The sequence below is a fragment of the Notechis scutatus genome, chromosome Z (assembly GCF_049901735.1).
Source record: "Notechis scutatus isolate UNSWTSFEM ecotype Mainland chromosome Z, rNotScu1.2, whole genome shotgun sequence".
Classification (NCBI taxonomy): Eukaryota; Metazoa; Chordata; class Lepidosauria; order Squamata; family Elapidae; genus Notechis; species Notechis scutatus.
Window position 1 is genome coordinate 84,829,515 of NC_142025.1, and position 13,563 is coordinate 84,843,077.

At 36.1% G+C, this 13,563-nt stretch overlaps 1 protein-coding gene across 7 annotated transcripts in view; it reads right to left on the reverse strand.

Moving 5' to 3' along the window:
• Positions 1–13,563, reverse strand: part of TANC2 (tetratricopeptide repeat, ankyrin repeat and coiled-coil containing 2) — a 370,844-nt gene that overhangs the window by 28,585 nt on the left and 328,696 nt on the right. For all 7 annotated transcript variants that reach the window (XM_087947472.1, XM_087947477.1, XM_087947475.1 and 4 more), the window contains 3 exons: positions 6,835–6,958; positions 2,998–3,173; positions 1,040–1,172 (listed from right to left, as the gene is read on the reverse strand). In XM_087947472.1, coding sequence (XP_087803598.1) covers positions 1,040–1,172; positions 2,998–3,173; positions 6,835–6,958 — 433 coding nt within the window. The remainder of the gene's footprint in view (positions 1–1,039; positions 1,173–2,997; positions 3,174–6,834; positions 6,959–13,563) is intronic.

Below are 13,563 nucleotides of genomic sequence, written 5' to 3' on the forward strand. Positions count from 1 at the left end.
GCCATTTGTCAGAAATGGTGTAGGGTCTCCCGCTTGGGCAGAGGGTTAGACTGGATGATCTATAAGGTCCCTTCCAACTCTGATTATCTGTGATCTTTTAGCTTTTAAAACTTCAGTGTTTCCGAAAAAAAATTCAATTCAAACTAAATTCTTATCTGTAAAAGTGCATTCTCCTGATGCAGTTCAAAAGTCCAGTTCTGCACTGTCTTACGTTGGTCTTCAAAAACAAAAACAATAAACAAAGAAATCATTTCAGAATGAGTTTTTCACTCAGTAAATTATCAGCTTCTGAAGTTCTTATCATTGTAGAAAAGCATTTCAGAAGACTCAATGAAAACAAATTTGGAGAGTTTTACATATTTTGCAGCATTTTGTAAGTGAATTTAGTCTTGCATTCAAGTTATTCTCTGCAGCAGTAAGAAAAAATAATTATTTGAAGTTAAGAAAAAATAAAGAGTGGGGAATGGAACACAGGCAGGCAAAACTGTAGAAGAGAAAAGGCAGAGCTGTTAGACCACCAAGTTTGACCATGACAACTGTGAAATATACCTCTTGGACGACTTGGTAGCGTCTGACAGCCTTTGGGGGATGTGGAGGGGGGGGGAGGAAGATAGGAGGAAAACACAAAGTTGTGGGAGAGGGAGAAAAAATGAATGAAGGTGAATTTAAAAAAAAGGAAAAAGCAGCAGTGAGAGGCAGGCAGCAAAGCAGCAGCAAATTTTGTGATGCAAGAATTAAGAGAGAGACAAAGGCATATGCAGCTAATGCTCAAATCTAGAAACACCTACAGAGTTTAGTAGGCAGCATACCAGCATAACACAGCTGTTTAGCTTTTCATTTTTAGACAAGGACCTCATTATGAATTGCATTCTTTAGTTTGTAAGAGCTAAATAATGAATTCACTACTGCAATAATCACATACGGAAATGCTGAGCATCTGCATATTGAAACTGGCTATGCCTATATCACAGGAATATACTGTGTTTTCATATTCAAGAAAGGTATGAAAGGTAGCTTATTCCCTTTGTTTCCTTCCTACCTATCTTGGCTCCTTTCTTCAAGAGAGTAACTACAACAGAAGTATTGCGGCAGCCCACTGCCCTATCGAGGGGGCGCATCCCACTGTAATCCACATGCTCAATCATGGCACCATGATCCACCAGAAATTGAACCTATAAATAAACAAACAACTGAGTCAGCATAATCCAGAAACAATGTTATTATGTGATTAAGCTGAGCTTTCAGATTCATAAAATGCTGGTTATATTCTTTAAAGCCCTACATAATATAAAGACAGATTTTGGACTGCTTATTGATAGCTGTTTCTGCCCATCCTATCAGATCCATTAGGATGGATGTGCTCCTGGTCTTATCTGTAAAACATTAATGTCTTGCAGAATCCAAGAAACATGCCTTCTCTGTAATGGTGCCTGCCTGGTGAAACACTTCCCCCAGATATCCAGATGGCCCTGATCTTGTTGGCTTTCTTGAAAGCTGAAAAAACTGGCTTTTCCCACAGACATTAAGGCTAGGTTTTTAGTGGTGCATCACATAGAAGTCACTGTATGTATGGTTCAGGACAACGCGAGGTGCCTTGGCTTTAGGTTTCTTTTATATATGTTATTTTTATCATTTTTTATTGTAAGCTATATTTCTAAATATAGGTTTAAGTATATCATTAGGATTAATATCTCTTTTGATATCAATTGGAGGAATATGACAAGCCAGACCAGTTTGTCAGACTGGACAACCTATTGTACAAAAATCTCAAATGGCACTGGGATTTACAATATACTGGGAAAGCTTGGATTTACAATATACTTGAAATATTGTAGGAGTCATCAAGGCTTATTACTAACAATGTAACTTCATGGCGGTTCCTGTTCTCTAGCCCTCCAATGCAGTCCTCAAGTTAACATTTAAAGTGAAGGGAATAGTAATAATAAATAAAGAGAATATATTATAGCATTAAGTAGAGAGATTCTCTATAGGCATTTCTCATCTTGCCAGTTGTAAAAAAAATTTCCTCAACCTTTCACTTGTTGTAAAACAATTATAAACACATGCCTGCAATCAGTTACACCCCTCTCCTATTAAGACACATGATTGTCCCATCTAAATCAATCTGAATCCATCTGTTTTCCTGGATTGATAGATTTCTCCCCGGCATCACCCCCTGGGAATGAAACGTACCTCTCTGGAAATGTAACTACCTCCATTTGGAGGAATCCACACCTTTGAAGTATGCTGTTAATAGCCTCCTCAAGTGGTCAATTGTGATCAATTAGGGGGACAATGGGAGAAGAGGTAATGAAAGATAAACATTGCCGAAGAGGGATTTGTCTTTTGCAGGAAAGATGTAAATCTAAGTTAGAGAGTTTTACAATGCAGTTACTCAACTTCAAAGAATCTTAAAGGTATAAGAAGACTTTAATTTCTCCATATGCTTTGTAGCCTTCCTCTCATATCTATCTTGTGTATATGTGAGGATAGGTTTTACCCCAACCTTATTGATCAATTAAAGTTAGATTTTGTTCTTCAAAGCCTCTGCTTAAGTTCACTTTTGGCAAATTGTGATCTTAAGTTATAGCCAGACTTTACAAAAGGGCATATAAGCTGTTCATTGCTGACCATTTCTGTGGTCTAAGAAGACAGTTAGTAACCCAATTAACTACATATTAAATTAAATATGAAAGATTGACAAAGGTGGCATAAGTTTCAATTCCCTTTAAATTTTATAAGATGCAGTTGAAAATATTGGATCACATAGTCCATTTTTTCCAAACTATGAACTATGAAATGAAGAATGGTGCATGCCATTTACTTGCTAGTTTCAGTTTATTTTACTGCAAATTGAGATTATTTGAGGGAAAGTGGACACCAATCTTCTGCATTGTCTATGTGCCATACGAATCAATGGCTATGATAAAGAAATGAATTATAATCTCTTACAGAATAACAAATAAACAAATAAACAAAAAAATAATCATAACTTACCACCTCTGCATCTCCATAAAAAGCTGCTAAATCCAATGGAGTACGCCCATTTTTGTCAGCGTGGTCTGTAGCAGCTCCACTCTCTACCAAAGCCCGCACTACTGAAAGATGGCCTTTTAGGCAAGCCCAGCTAAGAGCAGTTAGTCCTTCTTTGTCCATTAAGGAAATTGAGGAGCCTGGAGGAAAAAAAGCAAAGCTGCTTAAATGCTTACACAAAGTAAAATGATTTACACCTCATTCTTGTACCAATCTTTCATAAAGATTTGGTCTTATAATCATTTAGGAATATACTGTATATATCTCATTTATAAGAAATACTACTTATATTAGCTTGATAGATACTGTCGAGAGAAAAAAATGTTACCAAATAGCTTGTTGCCCCAGAAGTAGCTTGTAGAATATTTTTTGGTCAGAAAATGGTTTCACTCTATATTGGAACAAAACTCTTGTAATATTCTTCTGCATTTTTGCTCATTCCTTAAGAATGAGAAAAAGGTATCTGTTGATTATTTCTCCTATCATAAATTCTCCAGAAGCATCTCAGTTAAATCATTCTTGCATTAAACCAAAATGGGCTTGGTGTGTAAAAGAGAAGAATATAACAATTTAACAAAACATAGAGAACAAGAGATCAAAAATGAGATCCAAAACATATTGTCCCACAAACGATAATTCCCCTCCCCCCGGATGAGTGTCAATTGGGCAACTCAGCAGCCAAAGTTGCATAATCCATTATGGTTCACCAGTCTTTCCTTGCATCCCAAATCTTGCCAACTCTCCTTTCCAACATGTAATGTCAAATTGTTCTCCACAAGAAAATCTTGACATATGTATAATTGAATATTTACTTAGCCTACTTATGAGATTACCAGAGCAGAGGCAGAAATCTGGGATCCAATTCATCTATTGACTTCCTTGTTGTCTAAAAGCATCTCTGCCCATGTTGCTTAATCGGTCACCCATTGTGTGATGAAATGTCCCTCTTATTGGCATTGATGACTTCAACCTTCACGCTTAAGAGAGTGAATTGGGAAGACCTAAAGATTTCATGGCCACCATAATTATATGGGTTTGTTCCAGAAAACTCCAGGCAAGACACACTTAAATGATTATACCCAGACCTTATCAGTGCTTTGGAGCTAATGTATTATCATCTAGATTTAGACAACATTATAACTAGCCCTGTGCCATGATTATATAATTTCCAAATCCTGGTAATAATAGTTTATTTAATTTATAGGGTCACTTAATTGAAATGACTCAAGGCTGATGAGCTTGACTGCAGCTCATGATCTTTGTGAGGTAAACTGACAGATTACAAGGTCTATCTCAGGTGCCTTATGAATTCATATCAATTCTGAAAATGCCTGGGGAGAGTCTCAGCGATTTTACAGTATACATAATTGTATTTTCTAAATAACTTGAGGTTATAGGAAATTGTTTATGTTTATGCCTTCCTTCTATATACTGATTTGAATGGCTGCTTTGCTTATTGCAGACTTTAGATAGATGAAACAACAAAAGCAAGACCTAGAATGCTGGCGTAGAAACATGAGAAGTGGAAATAGGGCAAATTCAAATCTAAGCCTATGTCATGGCAATAAAACAGATTTAGCACACTTTTCCTCTCTTAGTGCATCAATGGAGTGCTGTTCAATGGTTTTGTTTAAGCTAGCAAGCATCCCTTATAAGGAGAGATCATGCAAAGCTTCTGTTGACACAGTTCTTTGCTGGTAAAAGTAACTCAAATTCACCAGTCTTTTGACTCTTGGAGGAAATGGACTCCATGTAATGGCTGGAACAGCATTGTGATGTATTACCCGGAATTCATTTTTGCATGTGTACTCCAAGGAAGCAGGGTTGTCTCTGGTATTCTTCAGCTACTTGTGACTTGGATTCAAACAGTATTTGTCCTGTTTTTTGGTGGGGGAGAAGGAGTGTGTGTGTATGTATATATGATGGGCTGGTTCTAGGTGATTATCAATGCTCTGCTTTAAGAAGGGACATTTCCTACACATTTAAAAGAAGCCCTCCCAGAATTCAACTATTCTTGGAAATGATTGCTGTCTCTTTTGTAGACAAGAAACAGAAGGCATATGTGCCTAAAACTACTTTTATTAAGAACAGCTATAATTCCAGAATGTTGCAAGTTAGAATGTGCTTCTTTCTCCTCCCTTTTTTAAAATAAATATTTGAATGAATTCAGAGTGTATTTGTCTAAGATGTTTTCATACAGTTTCTCCTCATCTAGGCTTAAATGATGTTTATTTCCTTGACACTTTAGTAATAGATCCTCCCACTCTACATTAATGTCATCTACTTTATTCGGGCTATGCTTACTGGTCAGCTACAGAGCATACTAGAAGAAATGGATTATCTTTTCAATCAGAATTCAAGTTTGGGCATAAGGCTGGGGATTGCATTAGTTGTTGTCCTTGCCTAGGCATCCATTTATTTGTCCATTTTAAAAGAACTATATACTGCCATCTCCATAGATTACTATCCTCCTGTCCTGAGCAAAAAAAACAAAAAACAAATCAAGCCAAGTATCTATCCTCTATATGAATGGGACTGGACATTATTAGGGAGAACCTCATGTTTGTCATGGAATCTTGGACTATTCCTAAAAGAATGGCTAGTATATGTCCCCTAGACATCTATCAGTTAAATTATTTAAACACCTAAGATTTGAGGAAATAAGCAGACTAGAATATGGTGGGGGGAGCAGCACATATGATCTCCCCATGTTCCTGTGGTTACCAATTTATCTTTCAACATTCTTCCTTCCTCTGCCTGATACCCTTAAAATCCTATTATTTTATCTATCAAACTTATCAGATACCTCAGAAAAATACTGCAAGAGAATAGAAAGATAGCCTGGCTCTAAACTCATCCTTAACTACGCCATACTAAGCTCTACATTTTCTATATCAGAATTTGCAGAGCAAACATACTCCAGGTCCACTATCTGAAATAATACCACTTATATCCAGGGAGTGGGCCTTCTATATCATTGGACCTACCATATATAACAGCCTCCCCTCTGAGATCTAGAAAACTTGGGCTTCTGAAAGACTTTGAAGAAATAGGCTTTTTTCTCAAGGGGACATATTGTTAGAGTGATGTATGTTTCTTTTGTTTTTATTCTGTTACCAGTTCCATGAGGTGCTTCAGCTAGTTTTAAAATTGGTATTACCTTACAGCTATTTGATAGGGTAGTTTTGTTTGGGGTAAACTGTCTAGAGTTACCTAATTAAGATGGGTACCATATAGATTAGACAGAATCAGAGATGGATAGAGAGATCTTTATCCCACTGAAGATTGGTACAATAATGAAGAGTGTTTTTATCTCTTTTCTTGTAAAAGAAATACAGACAAGCCACAGTGGTTCCCAACTTTTGGTACAAATTATTACTGATAATCTAATCTCCTGGTGACAATATTTAGTCAGAGTGATCTACATTCGGGGTAGTATGAGATTACAAAAATAAAAATAAGAGAGTGTTTCTACGTAGATGCAGTGGGTGGATGGAGTTTTGTGAAACACATAAGTATGTGTTGTAAATTAAAATAAATCACTGAAAAGTTGTTTTTAAAAAATATCCAAAATATTTCCAAAACATAAAACATTGGCTGAAAATAAGGCAATTCCCAATTGCAACGAAAATGTTTTGACTTTGAAATAAACTCTTCTGGCCTCAGTTGAAAATAGCACTATTCTGTTGCACATGAATGCTATGTTACAGAATCAAAGAATGAACAAAATGATTTATAAAAATGGGAGGAGACATATGCATTCTGGAATATTTGGTCTTATTATAATTTTTCAACACTAACCTTGTCCCAATAAGAACTCCACAGTGCCCAAATGCCCCTCTGAAGCTGCCATCATTAGAGGAGTCCGACCTTGTTTATCTGCCATATTAACATCTGCACCATGGGTGAGCAAGAGATCGACAATCTGAAAACACATAAAGAATGCACTGGGTACAAACCATCTGCATAAATATCACGTCAGAAGTATCATGAATTCTTCTGCTAAGAATGACGATCTTTTGATCGTTTAAAAAATTAACTTTTTTGGCGAGGGGAGGAGGAACGCACAGGCAGAGCAATGGTAACAAAAAAAAAATTCTATGGGATATATCCTATTCATTCTCACATGATACCTTATGTCTCTGTGAGTCAAAAATATATTAAATGCTTCTTAACTGAAATACAGAAAGACTAAATAATTCAAAATAAATTTCAAGATGGCGGCTACTAGGAGCTACCAAAATCTACAGCACAGAGTCTGAGATTCTTTCTAATTGTAGAAGGATGTATTCTAAGCAATTGTTCAAGAATCTAGCAGATAAGAAATTGTTTCTGGGGGCTATTCCTAGCGGGTGAGCCCAGAGGTTTGTAAATGTTTAAATAAATTTTTAATTATTGTGGCCTATTGCTGATTAAAGATTTCTATGAAAGATCTTAAGTTTAATTTAAATATATTTTTATTGGCTGGATTCTCTTGAACCCCTTCCCTCTCCCCAAACCTTCTCCACTGAAATTTCTTTGTTTAGATTTATGACGCTTCTACATTTTAGAAGATAGCTTATCATACTGACTAGCTTTCTATATTTACTTTGGCAGTTTTTTTCCTGCTTACCATCTTACCATCTTTGTTTTATTAATATTTGGAATTGAAACTTTTAATTACAATCACTGAAAGAACAGTTATTTTACCAACACAGTAAGGATTACTTTTTTGTTTCTGATTCTCTTTCTATGTAAAAAAAATTAAAGGGAAACTTACATTGATTATAAATACAAATCTAATTGTTTTTAAGTCATCCATATTCCTAATAATGTTATTAATTTTGATTTACTTGTTTCTGAATATTACTATTTTGTTTGTTTATTTAAATATATTTTGCTTCAACCAGTGTATCCTAGTTTCAAGTAGATAACTTTTTCTAGTATTGTTTCTTCAATCACATGAAGGAACTTCAACATAAGGATTTATGAAACTATATTTATGTTTCTTATTTCTTTCAGGTTTTTCTTACTATTTAATAAGCTTATTGATCTTGTTTTAACTTATCACAGAACTAATATTTTTATTTGTAAAGTGGACTGTTGAAAAACTTGAAAAAGTCAAGTTAGCAAAGGCTTACTATTATCATTCTTTTTTTGAGAAATTTAAAATGAATATTGATTTGATGTAATTTTTTTCAAATGCAATTGTACATTCAAAAGCTTTATTAATTTGGGGATATCCTTATATTTCTGGCCCTTACTATTTTGTGTCCTTTGATCTAATATATATTTGCCAATTTGTTTTATTATTTTTTCAACTAAAAAAGAGTTCTAACATAGAGAATATTTTGAATGGCAATCAAATGTAATATTATGTGTGAATTAATTGTTTGACATTTATTAAAAATAATATGGATAATATTTGTTTATGGTTATTTTTCTTCTCATACAGTAGTAGTTGGCTAATATATTTTGTTTTAAATATTAATGAATGTTATTTTGTTTTAAAGTCTACTTTTAATATTTTAAATTTTGTTTTAATTTAATAAATAAAAATTTTGGCCATAGGATAAAGTATTATTTTTCCTAAATGAGAAGGAATAATAAAGAAGAATCAAAGATGGAGGAAATACAGTTGATTCCTCTATACATTTCTTTCATTTCAAGTAATTTCTGCTTCTAAACACAATTGTGTACTTTTTACGTAAGAGATAATAGCGACCATCAATCAGTTGTTATTAAATTCTGCAGGCACTCAGACTGCACATCAAATTTATACATGTGATTTACATTATCTGGAGCAGCAGTCCCCAGCCTTTGAGGTTTGTTGTGGGGAAGAAGGGAACCAGGCTAGTTGTGGGGGAGAAGTGAACCAGGCTGTGTGTCGGGCCAGTTCTCATGCATGCGCAGCTCAACTTGCACAGGTTGAGCTGTGTGTATGTACACCCTGGCTCATTATTCACACAAGTTCAGTTGTGTGCATGTGTGCACCAGCCCACCACTCACATGGCCTGGTTGGGAATAGGCCCTGGCTTGAGAGTGGGCCACAGCCCAGAGGATGGGGATGCCTGATCTAGAGGTCCACCAGGATAAAATGTGCCAGAATGGATGTGAGGGCTTTGACTGAATATATGAAATATCAAATCCCGATTCTGGTAAACATAGTAACTTCACTTTCCAAAAATATAATATCTGTACTTACATCCTATGAAAACCAAAATGTAGGTTTAAGAAAATTCTTAACTGAAAAGGCATCCCCGAAAAGATCCCAGATAAAGGGCCCTCACTGATTTGACTTAACTAAGAAAAATAATAGCTATGTTTAGCAGGAAACCATCTATCAAATGATAATTACATTACCATACTTCCATTTAGACAAGAGTACAACAAAATTATCAAGTGTTAAGAAGCCTCACTATTTGTCCTCTTTCTGGTAAACAAAGAATTAGCAGCCAAAAAACCAGCCTTTTTCTGACACTTAGTCACAGGAATATTACGGGAATGTAGTTCTCCTTGGATTTCCATACCTGCCTACATATGGAAGGAATATTACAGCCAATTATTCACTGACACAAGTTGTAGTGGATTAGCAGAACCCCAAAATGATTTATCATTCCAGGAGAAAATCTTCTATCCACCTCCATTATTTAAATGTCATATTGACAGATGGGCTTTCTTACTTGTAGGTTTATTTATTCATATAAATATTTCCTGCCAAATTCCAGCTGGTTGGGAATTCTTTACTGTAGTCATCATTTATAAAAAGGTTGATAATGGTGATCCTTCAAATTATAGACCAATCAATCAATCAATCAATCAATCAATCAAACAGTTTATTACAGTCTTAGACCAGAGATAAATTATAGACCAATTAATCTAACTGACATCATAGCCAAATATCTTTTTATACAAATTTGATGCTGGTAATTGAAAATAACTTGCTACCCAAAGAGCAAATTATATTTGGGTCTGGTCACTCCATTATGGAGAACAGCTTCATTTTATGTCATCTAGTAGAAAAATATACAGGAAACCAACTGTTTACAACTTTTACAGACTTCATCACAATATTTGATTTAGTGAACAAGGACTTGCTTTGGAAGAAACTTATTGACTAAGCATGAACTCTAGTGTCCTCTCTTTAATCAAGGCTTTATACTGAAACTTATGCCTAAAATTATGCACAGGATCAACAATTTATCAGTTTATTAACAGAAAGTTAGTTTATTTTTATAGGTTATTAACAGAAAATTAGTACCAATAAAGAAGTCACATAAGGATATATACCATTTGTTTAGTTTGTATGTTAATATTTAAAAGTCCCTTCATTCAACCAATATGTATGTGCCCAAAGATATTTAATCATTCTGCTTTATGCAGATAATATAGTATTTATAATTTATATCCAGGTAGGGATGAGAAGACAAGTCCAAAACTAAAGTAGTTGTTTTCAGGAAGAGGTGGACTAGGGCCTAGATAGGGAATGTATGCAAGTCAATTTTTACTTATACTTATACTGGCTTTCACAGAAATAGGTTCCTGGCTGCCTCATTTTAAGAAGAATTTTTAAGGGCTACAGCGTGTGCCAATGCCATAAGATAATTCACCAACCATAGCTATATGGGTTCTCTATTTCCAATCATAAAGGTCAAATAGTCCCAATGATCACATATAGTGCAGAACTGTGAGGATATAGAAATGCTGACTTATTGAAATAAATTTTTGTTGTTCAGTTACTTAGTCATCTCCAACTCTTTCTGACTCCAAGGACCAGGATCTCAGTGTGACCAGCTCAGTGCAGCTGGTTCTCCACTGCTGAGTCACTTCTGCTAACTGACCATTACCAAGTCATTGCAGGGTGACTCAACATGGTCATTTCATTGTGGAGACAACTCACTATGGGCAGACAGAATGAGAGTTGTGGGGGGGGGGGGGAATGAGCAAGTAGGCAGAGCACAGAGCTATGGTGATGGCCAGAGACTTCCCACTGGAGGGAGAACCAGGTGGGTGGGGGAGCAGGTGGGCAGAATGCAGAGTGCAGAGCAGTGGGACCAATGGCTGGGAGCTTCCCTCTTTTCACACATGCCATCACTGCCGTATTTGGGGTGGCAGCAGTGGGTGCAATTTTCATACTTTCCTTGTTGCTGCTGCTGCCAAGCCAAACTCTGGGACATTTGGAGTTCAGGCCATTTTGCAGCAACAGCAATGTTCAAGTCTTTTGTGGGTGGGAGTAGTGGGTGGCAGTGAGGCACCAGAGGCCAGGGATGTCCCAATTTCATATACCCCTGCCACCATTGCCCCCAAAAGGACCAAACATTGGCAGTACCACCAAACTCCAAGCGGCCTGGTTCAGCAGCACTCGTGGGTGAGTATAAAAATGGAAAGCTTCCAGCCTATGCCACCTTCCTGCCACCTCCTCTGACCACCGCTGCCACCCCGAACAGCCTGATCACTATTGCTGCCGCCAAAGAAGAGGGATATGAAAATGGGATGTGCCCAGCCTCTGCTGCCTCCCCATCCATTTCTGCCATCCATCCCACCCATTTCTTCCAATTCTATTTGACCGGAAGTAATGGCACTAGATGCCATGATCTTAATTATTTTAATGTTGAGTTTCAGACCAACTTATCCACTCTCTTCTTTCATCATCATCAAGAGCCTCTTTAGTTTCTATTCACTTTCTGCCATTAGAATGGTATCATCTGCATATCTAAAGTGGTTGATATTTCTCCTGGAAATCGTAATTCCTGCTTGTGATTCATCCAGCTCAAAATTTCAAATGATGTATTTTGCATATTAATTAAATAAACACTTAAATAAGTGACAATATGCAGCCTTGTCATGCTCCTTTCTCTATTTTGAACCAATCATATCTTGTTTTAAATGTTGCTTCTTGACTCCCATACAGGTTTCCTAGGAGAAAGATAAGATGGTCTAGTATTCCTATCCCTTTATGAACTAGCCAGTTCATTGTAATCCACGTAATCAAAGGCTTTAGTTTAGGCAATGAGGCAGATTTTTTCTATAACTCCTTTGCTGTCTTCATAATCCAATTCTAGTTCTCTGTCTTTTTCAAAACACAGTTTATACTTTAGGTAGTTCTTGGTTCACAAACTGCTGCAATCTACCATGTAGGATTTTGACCATGATCTTGCTAGCATGTGAAATGAGCACAACTGTATGGAATTTGAACATTCTTTGACAATGCCTTTCTTTGGGACTAGAACATAAACTGATCTTTTCCAATGCTATAGCCAGTTTTCCAAATTTGCGGGTATATTGATTGCAGCACTTTAATAGCATTATCTTTTAGGATTTTAAATAGCTCAGCTGGAATACTAGCTATGTGGTTGGAAATGCTTTCCAAGGCCCACTTAATTTCACACTCCAGGATGTCTAGCTTGAGGTCAGCAATCATATCCATCGTGGTTATTAGAGACATTTAGATCTTCCTTGTATAGTTCTTCTGTGTATTCTTGCCACCACTTCTTCTGTTTCTGTTAGGTCTCTACCATTTTAATTCTTTGACATGCCCAACTTTGCATGGAAGGTTCCCTTAATATCTCCCAATTTTCTTGAAGAGATCTCTGGTCTTTCTCATTCTATTGTCTTATTTATTTCTTTGTACTGTTCATTTAAGAAGGCCGCCTTATGTCTCCTTGCTATTCTCTGGAAATTTGCATTCAGTTGGATACATCTTTCCCTTGCTCCTTTGCCTTTAGCTATCCTTCTCTACTCAACTATTTGTAAAGCCTCATCAGAGAGCTACTTTGCTTTCTTGCACTTCTTTTTCTTTGGGATAGTTTTAATTGCTGCCTCCTGTACAATGTTATGAATCTTCACCATAGTTCTTCAGACACTCTCTACCAGATCTAATCCTTTAAATATATTCATCATCTCCACTGTATATTCATAAGGGATAAAATTTAGGTCATACTTGAATGGCCTAGTGGCTTTTCCTACTTTCTTCAACTTAACTTTGAATTTTTAAATAAGAAGCTTATGATCTGAGCCATAGACACCCCCAGGTTGCAAAACACATAATGACTCTGAGTTTGATATTGACCATCTGGTGATGTCTACATGTAGAGTCACCTCTTGGGTTTTTGGAAAAATCTTTGCTATTATGTTCTCTTGATGAAACTCTGTTAATCTTTGCCTTGCTTCATTCTGTACTCCAAGGCCAAGTTTGCCTGTTATTCTGGTTATCTCTTGATTTCCTATTTTAGCATTCCAATTCTCTTTATCTTTTTTTGGTATTAGTTATAGAAGTGATGTAGGTCTTCATAGAACCATAGAATCATAGTTAACTTCAGTTTCTTTAAAATCAGTGATTGGGGCATAGATTTGGATTACTTGATGTTGAATGGTTTGCCTTGGATTCAAATGAAGATCATTCTGTTGTTTTTAAGACTGTATCCCCAAAGGCTTTTCCCACTGTTCTTTTGACTATAAGGGCTACTCCATTTCTTCTAAAGGGTTCTTGCCCACAGTAGTAGATATAGTGAAATGGATAGTTTACTTTTTGAAATGTCTCTGGGGAATGAA